At 47.0% G+C, this 27,984-nt stretch overlaps 1 protein-coding gene across 4 annotated transcripts in view; it reads left to right on the forward strand.

The window, feature by feature from the left end:
• Positions 1-11,491, forward strand: part of LOC141047028 (uncharacterized) — a 38,608-nt gene extending 27,117 nt beyond the window's left edge. For all 4 annotated transcript variants that reach the window (XM_073541939.1, XM_073541937.1, XM_073541938.1 and 1 more), the window contains exons 7-8: positions 4,902-5,378; positions 9,859-11,491. In XM_073541939.1, coding sequence (XP_073398040.1) covers positions 4,902-5,378; positions 9,859-10,772 — 1,391 coding nt within the window. In that variant the 3' untranslated portion in view covers positions 10,773-11,491. The remainder of the gene's footprint in view (positions 1-4,901; positions 5,379-9,858) is intronic.
• The last annotated feature ends 16,493 nt before the right edge of the window (positions 11,492-27,984 follow it).

A 27,984-nucleotide genomic window follows, 5' to 3' on the forward strand; every position in this document is an offset into this window, starting at 1 on the left:
GGCAGCATGTCATTCACAAACCAGGTAGATGCAACGCAGCTCTGGCTGGGTGCTTCGGGTATTTACGCAATAACTCATATTTTCCTGACAGTAATATATATTGTAAGGTAGCGCTGTCATTCGGGTAGGGGATACTCGCTTGGCGGCCAAATAATCACGTCCGGCATGGGTTTCAATAAAACAATAACAATCCATGCGGTTTATTCAGGCATCATAAACCCACAGCAGCAACATAAAGTTCATATAATTAGCATAGCGTTCATGACAGAGCTTCCCTCTAGTTATGCTGTGGTCACACAGGTTACGCAATGTCCAGTACTCAGGCTCTTCAGCCTCACAGATATCTCACCCCGTCAGGATTTACCTCATGGCTGCTTCAGCTCACTACAGACATTCATTCACTCCAGGGAACTATCAGACGCTTGCAGTCATCACTCACAGCATTCACGTGCTGTCAGGCAGGAAGCCCCATCTTCCCAGTGGGACCCTCCACAACGGACCAACCGGGTCCCAGCATTCACTAATGTGACCTACCCTGGCCACCTTATATGTTCCGTAGCCATGCCCACCAGGTCACATGGCTATGACCTCATCACAGGTTCTACAAGCATTTATACATTCTTTACAATGGTGTTCTAGCCACACCCCTGGGTGGATTTGTAGGTAGCTCTCCCTAAGCCATTGGCACGAAACCTCAGCAGTATCACTTACTGATCAACACATACACAAGTCTTTATCTCAAGCCCACCCACCCCGAGATACATCACGATCATTCAGCATCCTACACCTATCAGGACACTGGAAATGCTTATATGCCTGTCCTGAGACACCCACACAGCGCCCCCTAGCGGACACAGTGGTCAGTACACCACATACCTCCCCCCTCTGTTCAAACTTGTGGGGTTGAACACACAACATTACCCTGGGATCTCGAGACCGGGCACTCATTACACCTTGCCCCACAGGTCAAGAGAACCTTCTCCGTCTGTCATCCAGCCTCATATCTACGTTAGGCCTCACCCGCCCCCAGCGGTCAGAATAACGGCCTTGGTCTTTGGCCTTCCCGTCAGTGTCTGCGTCATCAGACACTGTTTAGTCACCACACTCCTTTCTCTCACTGACCGGCTCTCCCGGTTGGTGCGGTCATAAGTCTTAATTGAGCCTACTGTCTGGCCTGAGTCTGACCCATGCAGCGTCTCACAGGAACTAAGGTCTCTCAGCCTTGTACGGCCCGTTGAACTGCCACTTGCTGACATTCTTCGGCCACCTGCCATGTCACTACTTGGAGGAACCCTTCGGGTCCTTACATCTTGGGTTGAAGGTGGCCGCCACCTGGTGTTCCGTACCTCTTTATTGATCCGCCGACGGTCCAGCCTCAACTGCTCAATCTCTTGCAGGTACCCCACTTGATACTCCCAAGAGCATCCGAAAGCTTCTCAGGCTTTCCACGGAGCCTACCACCATGATGGTTATCCTACCCTCGTCCCTGGATACCTGGACTTCATCATCAGGAGCGATCCTCACCACACCGGAGATATTCACAAGGTCTTGCATTACCTTCCCGAATCTTCCAGTGATTCTCCCAATCAGACCTTTGGGTACCGGAACTACATCTTTCCGCAAACCCAGCCGATCCATAGCCTCCCTTGCTAACTCTAGGCGTTGAGCAGCTTTCATATTGCTCCGCGTGACCAACTGTTTGGCGTGAAGACATTGCAGATGCATGTTTTTCGGGACAGCTACCCACTTTGCTGTGTCTTCCCTGGCTGATACTATCACCAGCTGCCAAGTCTCAGGTGTCCAGTGCACCTTACATGCCTTGACCGCCTCTTTAAAAGCCACATGCACACCTTCCTCAGCACAGGCTTCTTGCATGTCCACGGGCACGTCAATCACAGACTTTAAGGTCGTGGCCTTGCTCTCTTCCTGGCCAGGAGACTCTGGCTTTACCACGGACACTTCCCTCACTACAGTTGACCTGACCGGGTGACTGTCTTCTTCAGTTCTTAGCTCCCCAACTTCACGAGATCTCATCTCTTCACGACCCTCTGCCAAGATGGGCACCGGCAGCTCCGTCCCACCACCAGTCGGACCCGGCCGCTGTACATCTCTGTCCAAGCTCTTCTCCCGCAGAAGACCTTTTACTACTCCTCTGAGTACTTCCATCTCTTCCCTAAGGGTCTTGTTCACGTTTTGCCACGTTGACAAGTGACCTTTGAGCTCAGAGACTTCTCTCTCTAGCTCTTCTATTCTGTGCTCCTTTTCTCTCTCAGAGCCACAGTCACCCCCAGAGTCTGAGTTACCCCGACCTGCCGAGTCATCCCTCCAGTTACCCATTAACCGTATGAATACTTCAGCCGTCTTATCAATCAGGTCAACGTCAGTCCTGTCGCGAGACGTCAGGTCTGTCCGTTGGGCAGCCGTACCCCTTCTTCCGGTCAGTTCTACCTCTGACCTGTCCACTTCAGGAGTCATCACCGTCTCAGTGTCTGCTGGCCCAACAGTAGAAACGTCTCCAACCTCCTGCCATATATCATCAAACACAATAAAGTCCCGGCCCCTCTCCAAGGCATACACTAAGTCAGGTGGTATCCCGCCACCTTGGCACTCACCACTTGTGGACCCCTCAAACATTACTCTGTCTACCACATAGTTCACAGTGACCCCATGTTTACAGCGAACCTGGACCATTTTCTCGGCCAGACAGAAAGTGAGAGGAGTTCCTGTCAGTCACCTGACTCTTTGAGTCCAGCCGACCCGAGACTCCTTCTCGGTGCAGCATTACGGTACACACCTGTGGCCCTTCGTTATCTGGAAATAATATCCCACATACTGAAAAAGTCATACACGAACATTGCTGTTCCTCTTTTGACACACCAGCCCCTCTCTGGACCACCCCGATTTGGGTCACCGCCCCCCCTCTGGGACTCCACCCCCTTTTGGGATGGTTTTAGGAAGTTTCGCCCCCAGGTACACTTCGCCCCCGAACATTTCGCCCCCGGATGTTTCGCCCCCAGCAGTTCGCCCCCGGATGTTTCGCCCCCAGCAGTTCGCCCCCGGATGTTTCGCCCCCAGCAGTTCGCCCCCGGATGTTTCGCCCCCAGCAGTTTGCCCCCGGATGTTTCGCCCCCAGCAGTTCGCCCCCTGCTTTTTGCCCTCAGATGTTTCGGCCCCAAATTAGGCAGGGAATTTCGGCCTTGTGTTTTAGCCCTAAGACCGCTTTCACAGTAGCCACTTTCCCAAGTGCTAAGCACTGGAAAATCGCTAAGAAGATTGCCAATTTTGAATATACTAGATGGTGGCCCGATTCTAACGTATCGGGTATTCTAGAAGGCACAGCCACGTGGTATGTTGCACAGGTTATGTAGTATATTGGACAGTCCACGTAGTACATTGCACAGCCGACGTAGTATTTTGGACAGCGCACGTAGTAAATTGCACAGTTCACGTAGTAAATTGCACAGCGCACGTAGTATATTGGCCAGCCAACGTAGTATATTGCACTGGTCACGTAGTATATTGCACTGTCCACGTAGTCTAGGAATGTGGGCACTATATTCTTGTTTAAGAAGAGGCCCTGAAGTCCTCGCGCCTCTCTGCAGTGCTGGCGGTGTCTTCCGGTCTGAGCGTAGGACCTGCGATGACGTCGCGGTCACATGACCGTGACATCATCGCAGGTCCTGGATGCATAGCATCGTTCGGACCGGAAGGTACGGCGTGCATCGGAGAGAGGCGCGGAGGACAGCGCGACGTTGGAGGGGGTGAGAATAACTTTTTTTTTTTTTTTTATTATTATTTTTAACATTACATCTTTTCACTATTGATGCTGCATAGGCCCCATCAATAGCGAAAAGTTGGTCACACAGGGTTAATAGCAGCGTTAACGGAGTGCGGTACACCGCGATCCGTTAACGCTGGCATTAACCCTGTGTGAGCGGTCAGCGGTGAGTGCAGGGCAGTGAAGCAGCGGCCATTTTTATGGCAGACTGTGACCATCGCTGATTGGTCGTGGGCGTTTTGCCACGACCAATCAGCGACTTGGATTTACATGACAGACAGACGCCGCGACTGAATATACGAATAAAACGTTACAGACAGAAAGACGAAAGTGACCCTTAGACAATTATATAGTAGATAAGTCAATGGCTAGAAAAGCGAGATGTTGCTTCGGCCAGCTCTTTTTATTTTATTACAGGAGCTATTTTTGAGCACTTAGCGTTCATCAATAGCCTGTATCTTATGGGTCATTACCGAGAGCGCTCACAAAAGCGCTCTGAAAAATGCAAGTAAAGCACGTGCTTTTGAGTTCTAAAACAGTGGCAGCATAAGGGTGCTTTCACACTTCCGCTACATATGCTCTACAGGCCGCCCGTTCGCTTCTGTAATGCCGCATTCCGCTAACCTGCAGCGGAAAGAAAAGAAGAAAATGCTCTTCTGTTTGTTCTGACACTGATAGCGGAATGCGGCATTACGAAAGCGAATGGGCGTCTGCAGATCGCGGAACCCAGCCGTTCACTTCTATGGGCAATGCAAGCGGAATGCCAGCATTCAGTCAGCATTGCCCCGGGGTCAGCTGGATGTCAGATCCAGAGCCGATCGACCTCTGGCGGCCACAAACACAAATGTGAAACCGCTCTAAAATTACAGTGTGCAAGAGGCCTAAAATCTAAACAATTTTGAACTTTTACCTGACCCAGCACTGACCTGCTTTGTTGCAAGTTTTGTTGCAGATGTAACAAGTAGCATGGTCACATGTCCTGCAAGTTACATTAGACTAGCTTTTATTCCATCTGTACATCAGAATATAGCAGTGTCTGAAATCTCCACAAAGAGAGAAGTGTACTGCCACAAAAAATCAGTCAGCTTCCACAGCAATTCACTTTCTACAACTATGAATTCAGTTCTGTCCAAAGGTGAAAGGAGGAAGTTGGTCCATGAGAATCACATTTACTTATTTTCCAAACGAACCGCTGATGATGTCCATTCCATCTGGGTATGTGAAAAACGGTCGACTTGCAAGGGACGTGTTTGGACCAATGAAGAATCTGGCGAAGTTGTGAAAGTAGTCAATCTTCACAATCACGCAGCACAAGCTGCAAGACCTGAAGCAATCCGACTTGTTAATGAGGCTGCGACCAGGGCAAGGACAACACAGGAGACACCACAACAGATTCTCACAGACGTCGTTTCAGAAGCCCATTCTAATGTTGCAGCACTTCTCCCAAGGAAAGCATCACTGAAGAGGACAATACGATTAGCAAGGCAACTTGGCAATATCCCAAGGTTACCTCAAACCCTTGATCAACTTGTTATCCCCCTGGAGTTCCAGGAGATCAGTATTGATGGTGTCCAGCAGCAGTTCCTTCTGCATGACTCTGGTAAGCTACTTAACCATTTAACATTGTATTAAAACAATTCCATTATGCATAATTATTGCAAAGTTTATTTTGCACAAATGTGAAAAATGCTACACTATAAGGTGCTGATATAAAATACTATGTGATTTTTGCCTTCAAGGGAAACTTTGAGGGTAATATAATGTAGTGAGGCCTACTGATTCCAACTAGTGTTGGCCGATCACTGGAAAGATAGGATCAGATCGGGCTGATCATACCGAAAGATTGGAATTAATTCAGATCCAATCTCCAGAGCTAGATGTAGATATATGCACACTGTACGCCCGAACAGTGTGTGTGTGTGTGTGTGTGTGTATGTGTGTGTATATATATATATATATATATATATATATATATATATATATATATATATATATATATATATATATATATATGTGGGTGGGTGATGGTGGTCTGGCACTTTGAAATGCAATAAAGGATTTGTATAGGACTTCAGCAGCGCGGAGGTCTTTCTTCATGGATGCATGTTAAGTACGGGCAGAAGCCAACCCCTGCTCTAGCAGCACACTGAGTCCTCAGCAACAATCTCAGTTGAGCCACTCTTCTTCCAGCTTTCTTGCATATATATAAAATGGCCCCAAGCTGCGCTGTTAAAAAATAAACAAACCCAGTTATTCAACTCTCTCTCCGGTGTCCAGCGCTGTCTCCGGTGGTGCAGGGAATTCCGAAATCCCAACGCTATGCATTCTGGGTTGTGCATCACCACCTCTGCACATGTGCCGGGCTGTTCTGTGACGTGATGTGGTGCTTTCCCAGGACCGTCTAGTGAGCGGTCCTGGGATCACTCTCCACTGTAGTTATAGTACGGCAGGCACAGAGGCGGCGATGCGCCGCCCGGATTTCGGGATTCCCTGCACTGCTGGGCTAGGAGCCGGAGCCAGTACTGGACACTGGAGAAAGAGGTGAGTAACTGGGTTTGTTTATTTTTTAACAGCGCAGCCTGGAGCCATTTACTAAAGCTAAATATGCACACACGCTGTACACCCGTATAGTGTGTGTGTGTGTGTGTGTGTGTGTGTGTATATATATATATATATATATATATATATATATATATATATATATATATACACACACAGTGGGGCAAAAAAGTATTTAGTCAGTCAGCAATAGTGCAAGTTCCACCACTTAAAAAGATGAGAGGCGTCTGTAATTTACATCATAGGTAGACCTCAACTATGGGAGACAAACTGAGAAAAAAAAATCCAGAAAATCACATTGTCTGTTTTTTTTTTCATTTTATTTGCATATTATGGTGGAAAATAAGTATTTGGTCAGAAACAAAATTTCATCTCAATACTTTGTGATATATCCTTTGATGGCAATGACAGAGGTCAAACGTTTTCTGTAAGTCTTCACAAGGTTGCCACACACTGTTGTTGGTATGTTGGTCCATTCCTCCATGCAGATCTCCTCTAGAGCAGTGATGTTTTTGGCTTTTCGCTTGGCAACACGGACTTTCAACTCCCTCCAAAGGTTTTCTATAGGGTTGAGATCTGGAGACTGGCTAGGCCACTCCAGGACCTTGAAATGCTTCTTACGAAGCCACTCCTTCGTTGCCCTGGCGGTGTGCTTTGGATCATTGTCATGTTGAAAGACCCAGCCACGTTTCATCATCAATGCCCTTGCTGATGGAAGGAGGTTTGCACTCAAAATCTCACGATACATGGCCCCATTCATTCTTTCATGTACCCGTATCAGTCGTCCTGGCCCCTTTGCAGAGAAACAGCCCCAAAGCATGATGTTTCCACCACCATGCTTTACAGTAGGTATGGTGTTTGATGGATGCAACTCAGTATTCTTTTTCCTCCAAACACGACAAGTTGTGTTTCTACCAAACAGTTCCAGTTTGGTTTCATCAGACCATAGGACATTCTCCCAAAACTCCTCTGGATCATCCAAATGCTCTCTAGCAAACTTCAGACGGGCCCGGACATGTACAGGCTTAAGCAGTGGGACACGTCTGGCACTGCAGGATCTGAGTCCATGGTGGCGTAGTGTGTTACTTATGGTAGGCCTTGTTACATTGGTCCCAGCTCTCTGCAGTTCATTCACTAGGTCCCCCCGCGTGGTTCTGGGATTTTTGCTCACCGTTTTTGTGATCATTCTGACCCCACGGGGTGGGATTTTGCGTGGAGCACCAGATCGAGGGAGATTATCAGTGGTCTTGTATGTCTTCCATTTTCTAATTATTGCTCCCACAGTTGATTTCTTCACTCCAAGCTGGTTGGCTATTGCAGATTCAGTCTTCCCAGCCTGGTGCAGGGCTACAATTTTGTTTCTGGTGTCCTTTGACAGCTCTTTGGTCTTCACCATAGTGGAGTTTGGAGTCAGACTGTTTGAGGGTGTGCACAGGTGTCTTTTTATACTGATAACAAGTTTAAACAGGTGCCATTACTACAGGTAATGAGTGGAGGAAAGAGGAGACTCTTAAAGAAGTTACAGGTCTGTGAGAGCCAGAAATCTTGATTGCTTGTTTCTAACCAAATACTTATTTTCCACCATAATATGCAAATAAACTGAAAAAAAAACAGACAATGTGATTTTCTGGATTTTTTTTTTCTCAGTTTGCCTCCCATAGTTGAGGTCTACCTATGATGTAAATTACAGACGCCTCTCATCTTTTTAAGTGGTGGAACTTGCACTATTGCTGACTGACTAAATACTTTTTTGCCCCACTGTGTGTGTATGTGTATATATATATATATATATATATATATATATATATATATATATATATATATATATATATATATATATATATATATATATATATATATACACACACACACACACTGTTCGGGAGTGTATGCCCGGACAGTGTTTTCAGATTCGGAGGATTCCGATTTCTAATTCAGATCATCATCATGATCTGGCTACAAATCGGATCGTAATTTAAACTAACGATCAGCCTGAAAATCGTAATAAATTACGATCTTCAGTGATCGGACCGGCCAACACTAATTCCAAATATGCAGCATTGTATTGGCCATACCTGTCCTGGATGCTGCCCCGGAGTTCAGCCTCGCCTGTCTGCGGCATGCACGGGCTGAACTGCCATCGCCGGCTGATTCCTCGGCTCTCGTAGTTCAGTCCTGCAGATCCGTGGACAGATCGGGCTGAACTCCGGAGCTCAGGTGAGATACGCCAGGATTTGCAGATGCGTTTTGCCTGCTGCTTGCAAGCGCTTTGGCAAAACGCTTCTGCAAATAGGGGACGTGGCCAAGCTCTGCTATGGCCTAAACCGAGCGTATTTGGCGTGGTTTGCAAGCATTTTTCGGGAGGTTTCCCTCTTGCCCATTCCCATTCCTTCCAGGATCCACCGGAAAATAGCTTCGAAGCTTTGAAGCTATTTTAGCTTTGAAGCTATTTTCCGGTGGGGCGATTTCCGGTCCCGGCCGGAATCCGCCCGTAACCTGCACCATAGACATGAAAGGGCGGGTTTCAGGCAGGAAACGCAGCACGGAATACGCCTGTAAATCCAGCTTGTCTGGATAAAGCCTGAGGCCTCGTGCCCACTGACGGAAGGGGATTGCGGAGCGGCATCTCCGCAGCGGCTGTAATTGCGGTAGCAATTGCAGATCCCACAGGAATCTATTTGTGCCTGCAATTGTGGCCACTATTGTGGTACCCTAATTCTATGTCAAAATCTTCACTTAACTCTATGGATTTAGGTGCAGGTTTTAGTGCAGGATTTCAGCCCCTTGACTGAATGGCTGGAGTTTTGTTTGTATAATGGCAGCATACATTGACATGCTGCACTGCATGTTTTTTTTTTGTAAACAAAATTTTGTCATCAGCATGTGGATGGGATTTACACATTAATGCTGCATATGACCCCAGCCTAATGGACCATTCAGTTATGCCTTAGGCCAAAAGCACACTGGTGATTTTACTGGCGTTTTTTGCGTCCTGCACAATCCTCTCAATGAGACAGCATAGGCAGCGCGGACGTCACGAACGTCCACGCTGCCCACCCGATGACTAGCGCTCCCTTCCGCCTGAATGGAACACCCCATTCAGGCGGGCGGCCCGCCCAGTCGTTCATTCAGACGTCCAGCCGCACGCCGCGTCTGGATGCGGCTGTCAACTACACGGCCGTTCAGCATGGCGGCGATCGGCCGTGCTGAACGGCCGTCTAGTTGAAGGGTCTATTTCAAGTTTGGAAGTAATTTTAATTTTAAACAAAAATATATAATTTTCCACTGGGACAATATATGTTGTAAAAAACTATTGGTTGGCCCCTTCACACTAGATTTTGCTTCAGTTTTTTTTATTATGAAATCAGAAAATCTGGAGCAAAATGTGAGTATTTAATGTGAGATATGAACAGAGGCTTCTGATTAGGATATTTTTTTTGTGAATTTATCCCAAAACTCTGTCTGCTGCTTGTTACACTTTTTCTGTTATTTCCTCTACTAATACTTTCATTTTAAATTAGGAAATGGACACAGCCGTATGTTGATATTTGGAACAAGAGACAATCTCCATCTACTGGCACAAAGTAAAGAGTGGTTTGCTGATGGCATGTTTTTCACTACACCAGCCTTGTTTAAGCAACTTTACACAATCCATGTAGTCCACAGCGGCCTTGTTGTTCCTGTAGTGTACACCTTGCTGACAGACAAGAGCCGTTCTACATACCAGAGGTTGCTGCAAGAGCTGAAGAACTTGCAGCCTGGACTGCAGCCAGACAACCTGATGTTGGATTTTGAACTAGCTGCAATACAGGCATTTGAAAGTGAATTCCCCAACCTTGTGAAGACTGGTTGCTTTTTCCACCTATCACAGTCGGTTTGGCGTAAAGTTCAAAATGAAGGACTCAAGATGCGATACCAAGGTGACCATGAATTTGCCCGTTGGATACGCATGATACCTGCCCTGGCCTTTCTACCACCACAGAATGTTGTGCAATCATTTGAAGAATTGGTGGAAGATCCTGACTTTCCACAAGAAGCAATACCTATTGCCAACTATTTTGAAGACCGCTATATCGGTCGAATGAATCGCAGAGGACGTCAAGCACCTTCGTTTCCAGTTCAATTCTGGAATGTGTATGAACGAACATTGAATGATCAACAGCGAACAAATAATGATGTCGAAGGATGGCACCGTAGCTTTCGAGAAACATGTGGTACTCTTTTCCAAAATATATACCGGTTCATTAACTGTCTGAAACATCAGCAAGAGCGCCATAGTTTTGAAATTATTCAGATAATAGCAGGAAATCCCATCGCTGCAAGAAACAAAAAGTATGCTGCAATTTCAGCAAGGGTTAAACGTATCGTGCAAGATTTCAATAATAGAAGATTGATGGATTATCTGAGAGGCATTGCCTACAGCTTTGATTTTTAGTTCATGGTCACATATTGTATGTTTTGAGAGCAGTGTTTTTAGCTGTAAAATAATTCAAGCATTATAACCTGTAATTTGTATTTTCTCTTTTTCTCTAATCCTTCCCCTCTATACCTTTTTATGTTTCTTGTTAAAACAGTTTTGATATATACAGTTAAAGAATAACTCTACAAAAAACATGTTATGTTATAGTACCTGTGCCCATGATATTCATTTCCAAAGGAGACCTTCCAGCAGCTTCACTTCTGTGTGAAAAGTCTCATCCAAGTTAAAGCTCCATGTGCTGCAGGATTTCAGTGGTTGCTAAAGAGGTTGTTTCTCCTTAGTAGCAGTACTTGTGGATGGATTCTAGAGGGCGTGGCTGCACAGGAGCATGCAGCTAACAATATGTTCCCTATGATGTATAAAGGGCTGCTGGTTTACAGCCCTCTGCAAAGCCCCCCCCCCATGTGTTCCATCCTGTAACGGCTTTACACAGGCAAGGGGGAGCCCTCCTCTTGTCCAGGACAGAGCACATGAGTGGAGGGTGAAGGGGAGCTTTGCAGAGGGCCGTGAACAAGCAGCCCTGAATGTATCATAGGGAGCCAGGATCCGTTCTGCTCCCAAGGGGGCACGACCTCCTTAGTAACCAATGAAATCCTACTATTTTCCTGTCTGTTTGTAAAATTACTCATCTAGAAAACAAAGTTTGAGAATAAAAAAAACTAATTTGATCAGAATTCTATATCTTAGACTCATATGGTGTATTATTAGTGATAAGCAAACCTGCCAATGTTCAGTTCAGGTAGGTCTTTCCCGGATGCGAAAGATCCAGGAGCAAATTGCTAGAGGCAAAACATCCGAGGGCGAACTGCTGGGGGCGAAACATCCGGGGGCGAACTGCTGGGGGCGAAACATCCGGGGGCGAACTGCTGGGGGCGAAACATCCGGGGGCGAACTGCTGGGGGCGAAACATCCGGGGGCGAACTGCTGGGGGTGAAACATTCGGGGGCGAAGTGTACCTGGGGGCGAAACTTCCAACTCCCTTTTGGGATACCACCCCGATTTGGTTCACCGCCCCCTTTCGGGATTTTCCCATGTCCGTTCTACAGGTCTTCTTAGACCACAGTTCACACAACACAATTTATGTCTCTTACAATACCGCACAAGTTCTTGTTGGCACCACCACAGCTCCTGCTGTCACCGATCTCCGACACCTCCGGCTGCCGTTCACACACAGCTGCTGGTGTCACCTTCGTAACCCCGCCGAGTTACAGGAAGCCGCTTGTGTCACGTGGACCCGTCCTGTGTGACACGACCCGCAGGCCGGTAACTAAAATAACAAGACACGGCACGTGTAACTGTCCTGTGTGACACGACCCGCAGGCCGGTAACTAAAACAACAAGACACGGGGGAAGGGAAAACAGTTACAATGGTGGGCCCTGCGATAGGGAACGGGGACGTGGAGACCTCCTGCACTCCCCTGAGTCAGTGTCCCTCACACTCCTAACGTTCCCTAGGCCGGTTCCGCACCGTGCGCCGATCAGGATATCTGTCACCCTAGCACACCCTGCACCTATCCCTTGCTAGGGAGCTGGGTGGTGCAGGCACTGGCCCCACCGCTGTACTACACCAGGGAAAAATGCAAACAGGGAAACACCACTTAGCTTTGCTCTGTTGCTATTACTCCCAGCAACAGAGTCCACCACCAGAATGCAGCTTTCCTCCAGAATAGCTGCTACCTCTCCAAGCTTTGTCAGAGCTGCAAGGAACATCTCTCTGTAGTTCCTTCCTTCACCAGTCTTGGTAGGAAATGAGCAATCTCACCAACACCTGCTCATAGACCATGTGACCCTATATAGGAAAAGGGAATGGTCAAGTGATCAGGGGCCAAAAGCTGCTATAACCCCACTGACCACCGGGGGCAAAAGGCAAAGCAAATAAAACATCAAGTGCAATGACCCTAACGGCCACCAGGGGCAAAACTAGAACTGAAACCACCACAGTGCAATGACCCTAATGGCCACCGGGGGCAAAACCATCATTAAGCACAATGCTTAAGGAAAAAAAAAGGTTACTAGTGCTTTTTATCTGTCATGATCCAGCATGGATCATGACAGCTTGTCCCCTTCGTTACCCCACCGAGTTACAGCAAGCCACTTGTCACCTTCGTAACCCCGCCGAGTTACAGCAAGCCGCTTGTCACCTTCTTGACCCCCACTGAGCCACTGCAGGCTGACTTAAAAGGGAGAAGGAAAAAAAACACACATGCAACACAAAACTCACGTGTCCTGTCTGTGTGCTCTTCAGGACGTCTGTCTCCTCTCCTGAGACCGTCCAACACACAGGGCGCACTGGGTGCTATTCAGGGAGCCGACCCGCCTCCCAGATTTTCCCAACACACTGGCCTCACCAGGTCTCCCAACACTGACCCAGGACCTTTGCTCACTGAACCCTCCAGGTACAGTCTTTCTCACTGACCCAGGTCAGTACAACATGAACACCTGTCCATTACCTGTGTCGGCCACACAGGTCCTCGGGTACCTCATATCCACAGAGGCACCCTATTACAATCACCAGTCTCTTTCTCTGTCCCCGGTCAGCACATCACACAGTTTTTCACGACCTTCAGCCCTCCTGGCTCAGCGTTGCCAGCACTGCACCATGTGCCTTTGGAAACCGTTGCCCTTAGCAACCGAATTTTGCAGTCCTCTTCCGTTGCTCCTAGCAACCAGGCTACAATACTGCCCTTTGCATTCTCCACCAATTGTAAGGTAGCGCTGTCATTCGGGTAGGGGATACTCGCTTGGCAGCCAAATAATCACATCCGGCACGGGTTTTTCTTAAAACAATAACAATCCATGCGGTTTATTCAGGCATCATAAACCCACAGCAGCAACATAAAGTTCATATAATCAGCATAGCGTTCATGAAAGAGCTTCCCTCTGGTTATCCTGTGGTCACACAGGTTACGCAATGTCCAGTACTCAGGCTCTTCAGCCTCACAGATATCTCGCCCCTTCAGGGTTTACCTCATGGCTGCTTCAGCTCACTGCAGACGTTCATTCCCACCAGGGAACGATCAGACGCTTGCAGCCATCACTTACAGCATTCACGTGCTGTCAGGCAGGAAGCCCCATCTTCCCAACGGGACCTTCCACAATGGACCAACCGGGTCCCAGCATTCACTCATGTGACCTACCCTGGCCACCTTATATGGTCCGTAGCCATGCCCACCGGGTCACATGGCTATGACCTCATCACATTTCCCCAGCGGGACCTTCCACAACGGACCAACCGGGTCCCAGCATTCACTCATGTGACCTACCCTGGCCACCTTATATGGTCCGTAGCCATGCCCACCGGGTCACATGGCTATGACCTCATCACAGGTCCTACAAGCATTCATACATTCTTTACTATGGCGTTCTAGCCACACACCTGGGTGGATTTGTAGGTAACTCTCCCTAACCCATTGGCACGAAACCTCAGCAGTATCACTGCTGATCAACACATACACAAGTCTTGATCACAAGGTCACCCACCCCGAGATACACCACGATCATTCAGCATCCTACACCTATCAGGACACTGGAAATGCTTATACGCCTGTCCTGGGACACACACACAGCGCCCGCTAGCGGACACAGTGGTCACTACACCACATAATCTTTGAAAAAAATCCATGTGAAAATGACGCCGGCTGCGTAGTAGCAGCTATCGTTGATCTAGCTGCTATTGTGCTGTCTCCTTCAGCGCCATCTTGGAGCAGAATTTTTTTTTATCTAGTAACATGGCAATAGTAGCTATCAGATCACAGATAGCTGCTTTTGCGCCGGCATAGTCGGGGCCATTTTCAAACAGATTTTTTTTTTTTAGGAACTTCAGGAAAAAAGCAACGAAATGTACCGTATTTTTCGGACTATAAGACGCACCGGACCATAAGACGCCCCCCTATTTTCAGAAGGAAAATAGGGAAAAAAATAATAATGTGTCAAATGGGGGTCCGTCTTACAGTCCGAATTCAGCTTACCTGGGAAGGGATCCGGCACAGGTGGAGAAGTAGTCACAGGGGTCATTCAGTGGTCCAGGCTCGTGCGGTGGCGGCGGCTCTGTGCTGGGGCAGCTGCACTGGGGCTGGGGCGGGTGGGCTGTGCTGGGGCAGCTGTGCTGGGGCAGGGGGCAGCTGGGGCTGGGGCAGCTGTGCTGGGGCAGGTGGGCTGGGGCAGCTGTGGCAGGGGCAGGGGCAGCTGTACTGGGGCAGCTGTGCTGGGGCAGGTGGGCTCTGCGGTGGTGGCAGCGGGCGGCGCTCTGTGGTGCGGTGGTGGCAGCGGGCTGTGCTCTGGTGCAGGGGCGGCAGCTCTGTCGGCGTTTCTTCTCAGCCCGGAGGCCCCCGCACACCCCTTGCTGGGCGCCGCCATGTTGCGGTGGCCTCCGGGAGCATGGACGCCGGCAAGATGGCCGCCGGTCCGGGGACGTGCATGCGCAGCTTCAGATTCAAATCTCGGCAACGAGATCTCGTCCCCCGAGATCTCGGGACAAGATCTGAAGCTGCGCATGCGCCGTCCCCGGACCGGCGGCCATCTTGCCGGCGTCCATGCTCCCGGAGGCCACCGCAACATGGCGACGCCCAGCAAGGGGTGTGCGGGGGCCTCCGGGCTGCGAAGAAACGCCGGCGGAGCCGCCGCCCCTGCACCGGAGCACGGCCCGCTGCCACCACCGCACCACAGAGCGCCGCCCGCTGCCACCACCGCACCGCAGAGCCTCGCCCGCTGCCACCAGCGCACCAGGTACCGTGCACTGCGACCATAAGACGCACCCCCCACTTTCCCCCCAATTTTTGGGGAAAAAAGTGCGTCTTATGGTCCGAAAAATACGGTATATAATTAATTACATATGTGATTTATGGTGCAGTGCAGGTGCCACAGCTCACACCTGCCTGCAGAAGAGTTTTATTTTTTTGGGGATGCTAAATGTGGTTTGAGCACACTGCAAGGCTCAGAAACGTGGAGGAAATTTCACTTTGGGAGAGCGGATATTGCTGGATTGGTTTATGGAAACCATGTTGCTTTTCAATAACCTTTGAGCCACTAATAATGTGGAAACCTCTGTTTTTCCACCGACAAATGATGGACCTGAGTGGGGGGCTTTTTTTGTGCGATGAATAGAAGTTTTTAGTGGTATTATGTTCGTCTACATAACATTGCTTGGTGGCTTTTTATTCCATATTTTGGAGGCAGAATGAACAAACAGTTGAATACCACGGTCCACTAGTTCATCCTATGAGGTTTTATATTAGACTGTGAACTGTAATTGTCTTTGTGAATAATGCAATATTTTTATATAATTTGCCATTTTTACAGACAGTTTAAATAGAAATGTTAAATGACATTCAAAAACAATAATTGGTTTTATTCTTAGCAGATGACTGTACCAGGAGATCAGAGGGACAGCTGACATCTTCAATTTTTAAATCAGATGATCTTGAGATCCCACAGGATACAATTGCAGTGAATGCCATTACTCCAGATATAATGTCATGCATTCACAGCAAACCTCTATCGTCTGATCCTTTGAAACAAGTCCTGTCTTCTGATTCATTAGCGACAACTAAGGAAAATCAGAGTCACAAAATAAGCATTAAAAACGGAAATACTCCGAATTCAAAGAAGCCATTTTCATGTTCAGAATATGGAAACAGTTTTCCCATCGAAAAGTCTTTTCTTAAACATCCAAAAATTCACACAGTGGAGAAAAGATTTTCTTGTTCCAAGTGTGGGAAATGTTTTAAGCTCAAATCACATCTTGTTAGACACCAGAGAAGTCACACAGGGGAGAAACCTTTTTCATGTTCAGAATGTGGGAAATGTTTTATACAAAAATCAGATTTGGTCAAGCACCAGAGAACCCACACAGGTGAGAAACCTTTTTCATGTTCAGAATGTGGGAAATGTTTTATCCAGAAATCAGATCTTCTTCTACACCAAAGAATCCACATAGGAGGGAAGCCTTTTTCATGTTCAGAATGTAATAAATGTTTTATCCGAAAAGCGCACCTTAATGACCACCAGAGAACCCACACAGGGGAGAAGCCTTTTTCATGTTCAGAATGTGGGAAATGTTTTTACCGGAAATCGCATCTTGATAGCCACCACAGAACCCACACAGAGGAGAAGCCTTTTTCATGTTCAGTATGTATGAAATGTTTTAAACTAAAATCAGGTTTGGTTAGGCACCAGAGAATCCACTCAGGGGAGAAGCCTTTTTCCTGTTCAGAATGTGGGAAATGTTTTAACCAGAAATGCAATCTTGTTATACACCAAAGAACCCACTCAGGGGAGAAGCCTTTTTCATGTTCAGAATAATGGAAAGGTTTTAACCAAAATTTGTATTTCTTAATGGGGTTGTCCATTACTAGGACAACCCCTTATCATTCCTCATGCGTGGCATATTTCAAATAAAAACGCTCATACTCACTTTCTGTGTCATCGCTGTTCCAGTGGTCTTGGCACTCATGTTCCCAGAGCTCATGCGAGGTTGCTACATAACACGAGCCTTGCACCCAATCAGTGCTGGCTTCACTCTTCCTGCCTTTGGATGTATTGAACATCAACAGGAAGCTAGGGCCACTGCTGCTCTCTGACTTACTTTTATTGTTTGATATGTCCAAAAGTGGAGACAGCGAACCAAGCTTAAGTACGCACTTGCTTTCGAAACGCATTTGGTATTCATTTTCCCTATGATCCTTAAATACATTTTTCCTACATGTTTCAACGAAGAGAGAAAATAGACTTTTTGATATGACTATATTTTAACATTGAAAAAATTAAGAATTCATCATTGTAAACATGTTTTAGAATTGCGGAGTAGAAGCTGGATAAATCTTCTCCTTTCCAATGAGAAGCAGTTGTCCAAGTAGTGGACATCCCCTTTTAAACATAAACTCACACACAGAGAAACCATTATCATTAGTGATGAGCAAGCATAGTCCTTAATGCTCGGTACTCACCCGAGCATCGCTGTACTCGCGGTGCTCTGGGAGCGCCAAGCATTTCCGGGATTATTCGGCGGGAGCTCGGGTCCCCACCCTGCAAGTTTGGCACTCTTTAGAGTGCCAATCAACATGCAGGGATTGTCTGCCACGCACTGTAATGCCGCAGCCATGTCGGTTTCTGGCATTACAGTGATTGGCTGGCTGCACAGCATCAGCAGGTCTATATCAGACCTGGCGCTGCCCTGCAAGGCACAATCAGCTCCGGAATCACCAGTGTAGGGAGAGTTGCTGCAGCGATAGGGACAGATTAGGTGAGGTATACAGTTACTGTGGGTATACCATAATTGAATACACAAATCCAGCTAAACCAACAGTTCTTCTAAGGACAAATTTTGGGGTATGTAGATTGCAGTGCTAGGTAGGCAGGCAGTGTATGTGGGTATATAGATATCAGTGCTAGTCAGGCAGGCATTGTATGTGGCATACTTCACTGCACATATCAAGAGGGTCCATCCCATTACTTTCTGCTGCTGCCTATTAGGGTAGCTATATTGACTCAGTGAACAGGAATACTTTTTTTGGCATCTTAATACAGATTATTTTATTCAAAAGCAACGCGGAGCACACATTTTTTTTTTTCATATTCTTGTCGGCACTACAGAATAAAGCTAGATCCTTTTCATAGTACAGTGTGAAAATCCAGCTATTTTCAACAGGTTTGCCCATCCCAGCCATCACGTCTGAGTGCGCATAAAATTCTGCCATTTTTGTGGTACTGTAAAAAAATTTTTGCGTGTCTTATACAAGATGTTGACACTATTTTGCTGCCCAAAAAATATTTAGCTGCCAAAAAAAATTTAGCTGCAGTGCAGATATTTTCCATGGGGTTTTGTCCGCCACACGGATCGCATATCATTTCGGTCAAAATTGTGCCATTTCATGCCTCCATAGAATTGTTTTTGTTGTGTCTTAGCCTACTTTTTGACACAATTTTACTGCCCCCCAAAAAATACAGTCCAGATATTTGTAGCCCATCTATCTGTGCGCTACAAATTGTGGCATTTGAGTTCACCATTCAACTGTTTTTGCTGTGTGCTACTCCTAGTTCTTGACACTATTTTCCTGCAAAAAAATAAAAATACAGGCCACATATTTTACAGTGTAGTATCCCCATCACACGCCTTATCTATCTGTGGGGTAAAAATTGTGGCATTTCAGGCCTCCATTCAACTGTTTTTGCTCTGTGTTACCCTAGTGAGTGACACTATTTTGCTGTAAGAAAAAAAAATACAGGCCACATATTTTACAGTGTAGTATCTCTGTCACACGTCTCCTCTATCCGTGGGCTACAAATTGTGGCATTTGAGGCCTCCATTCAACTATTTTTCCTTTGTCTTAGCCTAGTTATTGACACCAGTTTGCTGAAAGAAAAAATTGTTAGCTACAGGCCAGATATTTTAAACTGTGGTTTTCCCGCACACGGATCACATATAAGTTCGCTCCAAATTCAGCCATTTGTAGTGAATGTGGAAAATATTGTAGTCCATTTAAAATGGGCAAGGCGCGTGGCAAGGGACGGGGAAGTGGACGTGATGGTGATGATGCATGCAGAGGCCGTGGGCAAGCTGAAATTGTACTACAACAAACACCCACATCTTCTCGCTGACCTTCCTGTCTGAATTTCTAGGGGATCGCAGAACACCACTATTGAACCCAGAGCAGTGTCAAAAGGTTGTTGGTTGGATAGCAGGTAATACTTCCAGTCACTTTGCCACCACCACCACCCTGTCTTCCACATGGTCAAGTCTGAGTAGTGTGAGGCAGTGACCCCTGTTTCAGCTAGGGGGCATTGTATGTTCTCCCCAGGATATGCACAGAGGTGTATTGAGGCTATGGGAATGCATTGTGGTCACAGACATAGCTGGGATTGCAATGGTGAAGCAGTGACCGATGTCACAGGTAGGGGGTCGCTGTGTAGTCTCCCCATTATATGCATGGAGGTGTATGAAGGACATGGGTGTGCATGGCAGTCACGGCTGTAGCTGTGACTGCAACTCAGACTGATAATAAAACTGTTAGTCTTGGACATGATAGTGTCCAAGGCAGAAGTATGGAAAGCCTGCCCTGGATGTTGTTTTTGAAGCAGACTGCAGTTAGCAGTTTGTGCAGTCTGTTCCATTCCGAACCCAGGTTTCCATTTGGCTAAAAGTCACAGGTTGCTATATTAAAACCCTGCAGGAAAGGGTTAGTGAGTCTCAGGCATGTCAGGGCCAGAGAGAGGCCTGGCAACCCACAGAATACACAGTGGTGCTGCTGTCCACGATGACTGGTCATGGATGTGGACAGGTATTGTGCCCGGAGGTAGACTGTACTTTGCCCCAAAGAAGGACTGGTGTTATGAATGGGTCACCGAGGAGGAGAGCAAGCCCAAGCTAAGCCACAGAAAACCTGAGAGGTTGGTAACTAAGCGGATTGCAGACCCCTAATAATATCCACACAACTAGAGGTAGCTGTGGAGCGTGCCTACGATGATCCTAGACGCCTCGGCACAGCTGGAGAGCTAAGTAAGCCTAAAGCAAGAAAGGGGAAATCTAAACAGCCCCAGAGCAGACCCCAAAGGAATAGATAGCCCCCAAACATATATTGTCAGTGAAACAAGATGAAAACACAAACACAGGTAGGAAAATAGACTGAACAAACGATGGGGCCCACACTGACTAGACAGGATAGGAAAGGAAAGACACTGCAATCACACAAAAAAACCTGCAAAATGGTCCACGTCTGATGCAAAAAATACTGAAGTCGCACGACTTCGCCCACTATATCAGCACTCTGGTATATTCTGAAAGTAGAGCAAAAAGAGGCCAATCTAATAAGGGACAAAAACAAACTGGCACAAGCAGTAACATATGGATGGTGTTTCAGCACAGCCCCAGCCGGAGCTGGCTGACCCACACAAAACTGAAATAGACAAAACCAGATCAAATGTAAACAGAATAGCAAATGAACACTTAGCTGAACATGCAGGGACTGAGCAGGAAACTAAGACCTCAGGAGGCAGGAAGAAAATCACCAGCAGGGATAGAGGGAGTCGGCTGTCTTAAATCCCAGTCTGAAACCCCAGATCTCCAATTGTCGTCCTCATTATCAGGTGGCAAGCCTCTGTTAATCAGATCAGCTCCATTACATCCAGTAACCACCAGAGGGAGCTCAGAAAGAGAACTCGCAACCCCTCTGTCAATTTGATCAGCTCCACTACCTTCAGTAGTAACCAGAGGTAGGCCAGAAAGTAAATTCGCAACAGACTGGTGTGTGTCACTGCTGTAGACAGGAGGATGTCAATGTCTGTGTACAGCTGTGAGTAGAGACTGTGATACAGCAATGCAGGACACCCATGGGAACTAGTCAGAGGAGGACTAGCGTGTGTAGTGACTGCAATCTAAAGGATGCTGTGTACTATGAAGTGCTTTGAACTGGTGTGAACTGAACACTAATATTAGTTGCACTTGTTTGAACTTGGACTTTTATATGTGAAGATAACACATTAAAAAGACTTTTGTGTATGAATTTTGTGGGTCACTGTCTCTTTACTGCGTACGGTGCTACCGCTGCCTTACGGTAGCGATGAGTCTGGACTGCATATTCCTCACCCTGCTCATCCTTCCTCCCACCATGCCGAGTGCCTGGAGACAGCTGATCCTACACTTGGACACTCCGAAGAGCTGTTCACTTTTCCATTTATAGGTTCGGGCCCCTTACCAGGTCCACTTGAAGCAGGCCAAAATGAGATCGTATGTAGCAATGCCCAGATATTTGAGCAGTCACGGTCACACGAAGGCGGCAGTGGGAACGTGTCACAAGAGGTGGACGATGATGTGACAATTGCCAGAAAGTCAGGAGGAGGACCAGGATGTGGAAGTGGAAGACGAGGTGGTAGATGATATAGTAACTGACCCAAACTGGCAGACATGCAGAACAAGGACAGCAGCACACAGGGGGAGGGAGGCATAGCACCCCAACAGGCAGGAAGATGCAGTGTGGGGCCGCAGGCAGAAGGTGGGCATCCGTTCCTCGTAACACCAATACAATGGAAGTTATCAGTACAACTGTTAGGTCTCCTGAGTCTGGTTGTTTTTTGAAGACTCGATAACCCCAAACAGACCATTTGCACCAACTGCCATGCCCGCATCAGCAGGGTAGCAAAACTACCAGCCTGACCACCACCAGCATAATCAGACACATGGCAGAAAAGCACACGACTTTGTGGGTCGAACCCCAGGGTCCAGGGACACTGTCTGCAGGTGACACCACTGCTTCCGCTGTTGTAAGTGGAAGCCAATCCCCTGTCAATGGTGCCTGCGAAGATGCCTCCTGCCCTGCACCTGTCGTTGCACACACTCAACTAGCACCATCATCAAGCATGATCACGTCCTTGTCCCAGCGCTGCGTTCAGTTGAACATACCCCAGTCCTTGGAACGCAAGTGCAAATACGCAGCAAACGCCCCACAGGCCACAGTACTAAATTCACATATTTCTCATCTGCTTGCGCTCGAAATGTTGCCTTTTAGGCTCGTGGAGACGGCAGCTTTCCATAATCTGATGGCGGTGCCTGTCCCAAGGTACTCGGTCCCCAGCTGCCACCCACTATTTCTCCAGGTGTGCCCTCCCACCATTACACAAGCACGTGTCGCACAACATTAGCGGTGCCATCAACAATGCTTTTACTGGGAAAGTCCACCTAACCACGGACACGTGGACAAGTGCTTGTGGGCAGGGATGGTACATCTCGCTGATGGCATACTGGGTTAACATAGTGGAAGCTGGGACCCAGTTGGACCTTGGGATGGAACACATCCTCCCGACATCGAGGATTGTGGGCCCTATGTCAGACAGGGTTGCCCCCACAGTCTACAGCTCCTGCACCTCCTCCTCTTCAGCCTCCATCTCCGAAATAACCACATCAGTCACAAGCTGGAAGCACTGCAGCAATGCCTCAGCCAAGCAGCAACAGGCTGTGCTGAAGCTAGTATGCTTAGGTGACAAACCGCACAATGCTGAAGAGTTGTGAACAGCTCTGAAAGAGCAGGCAGATCTGTGGCTGACACCGCTGAACCTACAGCCAGGCATGGTTGTGTGTGACAATGGCCGGACCCCGGCTCTGAGGCGAGGTGAGCTCACACACGTATCATGCCTGGCCCAGGTGCTTAACCTCATTGTTCAACGGTTTCTAAAAAGCAACCCGGAGCTTCCGGATCGGCTTGTGAAAGTACGCCACCTGTGTGCCCATTTTTGAAAGTCAGCTACAACTTCTGCCACCCTTGCCATGCTTCAGCAGTGTTTGCAGCTTCCAGCTCACTGACTGGTGTGTGGTGTCCATATGCATTGGAACTCTACACTGCAGATGTTGGAAAGGATTTGTGAGCAGTAGAGGGAAGTTGTTGACTACCAGCATCAACAAGGTTATCGGTATTCAGTTCAGTCCCCACACATAAGACCTCAGGAGTGGACATTGATGTCAGATATATGTACCATCCTCCAAAACTTGGAAGATCCCCCCAGATGGTGAGCAGCGATGATGCCATAGTTAGCATCACCATCTCACTTCTCTGTATTCTGAAAAGCTCTCTGCTCACAATGAAAAAGGATACATTGCAGGCGGAGCACGAAGAGATGGAGCAAGGAACCATACAGGGTGATTACACACAGCCCAGCCTCATGTCATCCCAACATTGATTGGTTGACAATGAGGAAGAGGAGGAGGAAGAAGAACAGGAGCTACTTTCATGTGCTATAGATGGTACTACAAGCAAAGCTGTCATACCATCTGTTCAGCATGGATGGCCTGAGGACAGGGAGGAGGAGGAGAGCATGGTCAGCCGTTCTCCTGGACACGGAAGTCTTGCCTGTTAGCAGTCTGGCACGCATGGCTGACTTTATGTTGCGCTACCTTTTCCGTGACCCTTGTATTCTCCAAATTTTGGGGGAAAGTCATTACTGGTTGTTGACACTTCTAGACCCATGCTACAAGGAGAACTTTCAATCTCTTCTTCCAGAGGAAGACAGGTGTTCTAAAATGGTGCAGTACCAGAAGGCCTTTGTTGCGTAATTATTAAAAAAATTCCCATCTGAAAACGCTGGCTGCAAAGGTCACAGTTCATTGGCCAACCAAGGAGTACAGGCGAGAGAGACACAACTCCAATCCAGCAGAGGCAGGGGAACACTGGCAAGGTTCTGGGAGAGTTTTCTCAGACCCTCCTATTGCACTTACCCTGAGGTGCGGGATACTCTTAAAAGGAGTGCAAAGTTTTGGAAGATGCTGAGGGATTACCTTGCTGACCGTACCAACATCCTCCGTGATTCCTCTGTGCCTTTTAATTATTGGGTATCCAAGCTGGACACGTGGCATGAACTGGCTTTCTATGCCTTGGAGATCCTGGCCTGCCCTGCCATTAGCATTTTGTCAGAGCGGATTTTTAGTGCCGCTGGTGGAATTATAACTGATAAGCGCATCTGCCTGTTAACTGAATATGCTGACAGGCTGTCTTATAAAAATGACTGGATTGGGCCAGACTTCTCTACACCACCGAATGATAACAGCGAAACCTAACCTCAAATCCAGTGTCATTTTTTGGGAGGTCTATTGCCATGCACCTCTTCACACCCACACATGGGTATACGCATACTGATTTTGCCTATTTGCTGTTATCCTCCTCCTCATCATCTTCATCAGCCACCACCACTAGATCACCATGGTGACCGTGGTCCATGATGTAACAGCCACGTTATTGTGTTAAAGAATGTTTTTGATGCCCGTAAAAAAAATGTTTACACATTATGTTGATATGTATACCCCAGGGGGAAATGTTTGGCAGCCCATACACTTAATGTATGGACATTACAAGTATAAGAGACCTGCTCTTTAAACTGGGAAAACATTTTTAGGAGGCCATCCTCCATGTCTCTTCTGACACCACCACTAAATCATCAGGGTGAACGTGTTCCATGATTTAACAGCCAAGTTATTTTTTTCAAAGGTGTTTATGATGCCCGTACAAAAAATGTTTACACAGTATGTTAAGGTGTACCCCCCCGGGGGAAATGTTTGTCAGCCCATACACTTACTGCATGGGCATTACACATATAAGAGACCCGCTTCTTTAAACTGGGAAAAAAAAATTTCAGAGGCCATCGTCCACATTTATTCCAAGGGGTATTGGGGTGCGTGTAAATTAGGGTCAGGCCTTGCATTCACTTCTTCACTTCATGGGCAAACATTATGAGAGTACCAAATGACTAATAATGGGAACTTTGTTTTCATGTGGCCATTCATGACATTGGTGGTCATTTGTGGAGCGCATCGTCCGTAGCCCGGAAGTGGTATGTGGAGACATGCGTTCCACATATCGGAAAAATGATGTTGACAAACCTCCTTTGCGTTCCAGCAGACCGGAAATGAATGCCGGGGGCACTACAGGAGAAACTACACGTGGGTAACGACCGCGGTATGGGCCTGAAAGAATTTGAACAGGTGAGAGTTATTATTGGGACAAAATTTCTCATGCGTATAGCCAACTTTTACAAGCTGTGTTTAGGATCTGAAACAGCTGTGGGATCAATTAAATGTTCTTTGAACTTTTTTCATTAGAAACCACATATAAGAGGGAAGGTGACTAATGTGGACACCATTGCCTCATTGTTGTCCTGGTGGAGGTATATGTTGCCCATTTCTTTTCGATAAGGACTTTTTGTGTCAAATCCCCTGATGAATCATTATGATGAAGAAACGCGTCGGGGTGCACATAGGGTCAGTCCAGGGCTGTCTAGTGAAAGGGTTAGCTGTGGACTGCCCTTGTAAGGGCGGGAGCTCTGGGGTACCAGGGTCAATATGTAATAGGGACTGACAGGGACTTTACACTGGAATCCAGGTGCCATGATTAATGGTTAAAGGAGAAATCCAAAAGAAAATTGGTGAGATTGTTCCTTTGTCTATTCTCCATAACCTTTTATAGATTGTTTTTGTGAAATATATGTGAACAATATATATAATTAGCTCTTTTGGACTGCCCATTATAGGGTTTTGAGCTTTAATGTTGTCGCATAATTATTGAAAATGTGAAAAGGTTCTAAATGGATGTATTTTGCTCTTTTTATGGAGCTAAGATATTAACAATATATTCCCAAACAGGGAGTTGGAATCTATGTTTATCTGTATGTGCAACCTATGTGATGGTTAATCATTTACATTTTAATAGGGGTCATTGACCTCCTTTTTAGGAGCTAACAAGTAAAAGTTCAGTTTTAAAACCACATTTTTTTCTGATAGCAATTCAGATTTATACAACCAACTGTCTGGGGCTAAGTGGTTTTTTAAATTGGATCTTCTGGGGCTTTACAGTCTCATCCGTATATGGGAGGGGGATGAGTGGAAAACTGTGTTTCTCACCTATGAAGGACTTCGAATATTTGGTTATGCCCTTTGAGTTGACTAAAGCGCCTGCTGTTTTTCTAAATTTTATCAACAATGTATTTTCTGACATTATTGGGCGCTTTATGGTAGTGTATCTTAATGATATTCTGGTGTACTCTGTGGAGAAGCAGGCCCACCTAGGTTATCTGCATGTAGTTCTCCAGAGATTCCGGAAAAACTGTCTCTGCTAAACCGGAGAAATGTTTGTTTTTGGTCCAGGAGTTGTCCTTACTGGTGTTTGTCTTGTCAGCTGAGGGATTTCATATGGACCCCAGAAAGGTTCAGGCCATTGTAGACTCGGTTCAACCCAGGGATCTTAAAGGTCTTCAGCGTTTCTTGGGGTTCACTAATTATTATAGAAAATTTATAAGGGGGTTTTCTCAAATTGTTATGCCACTCACTGGTTTGACCAGAAAAGGGTCTGATATCAAGAATTGGCCTGCTCCAGTCGCAGCAGCATTTTGGGTGTTAAAGAAGTGTTTCATGTCTGCCCCTGTATTGATTCAACCGGATCCATCTGAACCGTTTATTGTAGAGGTGGATGCCTCAGAGGTGGGGGTGGGGGCGGTATTCTCCCAGGGACCTGCCACTTTGACCAATTTAAGACCTTGTGCCTTCTTCTCAAACAAATTATCTTCTGCAGAAAAGAAATATGATGTAGGTAACAGAGAGTTATTGGCCATTAAACTGGCATTTGAAGAATGGAGGCATTTTTTGGAGGGGGCGGTCCATTGAATCACTGTGAATACAGATCATAAGAATATGGCTTACATCGAGTCTGCCAAGAGGTAGACAATGAGACAGGTGAGATGGTCACTTTTTTTCACGGTTTTAATTCTCTATTACCTTTCGGCCTGGTTCTAAAAATGTCAAGGCTGATGCCTTATCCTGTAGTCTGGACCCGATATCACCTCCCGAACCTCCTTCCTCCATTCTTCAGCATGGTGTGCTTGTGGTGTCCTCGGTGTTGGAGCCGGAGATTCACAGGGCTCAGTCTCTTGCCCCTCCATCATTGCCGGTTAATAAGTTCTTTGTGCCAATTCAATTTCGCCTCAGGATACTTCAGGAGTTTCATGATTCAGCCCTGAGTGGACACCCTGGAATCTCGGCTACCCGTAAAGTTGTTTCTAGGTTGTTTTGGTGGTCCTCGTTGGCTTCGTTGGTTAAGTTTGTGTCATCCGGTGATGTATGTGCTCTTGCTAAAAGTTTCCATAAATGGCCAGCCGGGAAATTGGTGCTTTTGCCAATTCCTGATAGACCATGGACTCATCTGTCCATGGAGTTTATCTCTGATATTCCTTCTTCTAGTGGTAAAACGGTCATTTGGGTGGTGGTGGACAGATTTAATAAGCAGGCGCATTTTGTACCTTTGACTGGTCTGCCTAATGCAGAAACATTAGCTAAATTGTTTGTTGAACATGTGGCACGGCTGCATGGTGTGCCTGTGAGTGTGGTTTCGGACAGGGGAGTGCAGTTTGTGTCCAAGTTTTGGAGGGCTTTTTGTAAAAGATCTGGTATCTGTTTGACCTTTTCTTCAGCATACCATCCTGAAACTAATGGTCAGACAGAGAGAACCAATCAGTCTTTGGAACAAATCTTGGACAATTGGTGTTCCTCTTTGCCTGTGGCTGAATTTGCTTTTAATAAACACATTAATCAGTCCATGGGTGCCTCCCCTGTTCCATAATGCTCTTTTGAGACCGTTGAGGTCTTCCTCTGCAGAATATCCATCTCTTCCGACACCCATTTTGGTGGATAGCCAGAATGAGT

Source organism: Dendrobates tinctorius, unplaced genomic scaffold (genome assembly GCF_039654945.1).
Source record: "Dendrobates tinctorius isolate UK_male_01 unplaced genomic scaffold, ASM3965494v1 ptg000126l, whole genome shotgun sequence".
In the NCBI taxonomy this organism is placed as follows: Eukaryota; Metazoa; Chordata; class Amphibia; order Anura; family Dendrobatidae; genus Dendrobates; species Dendrobates tinctorius.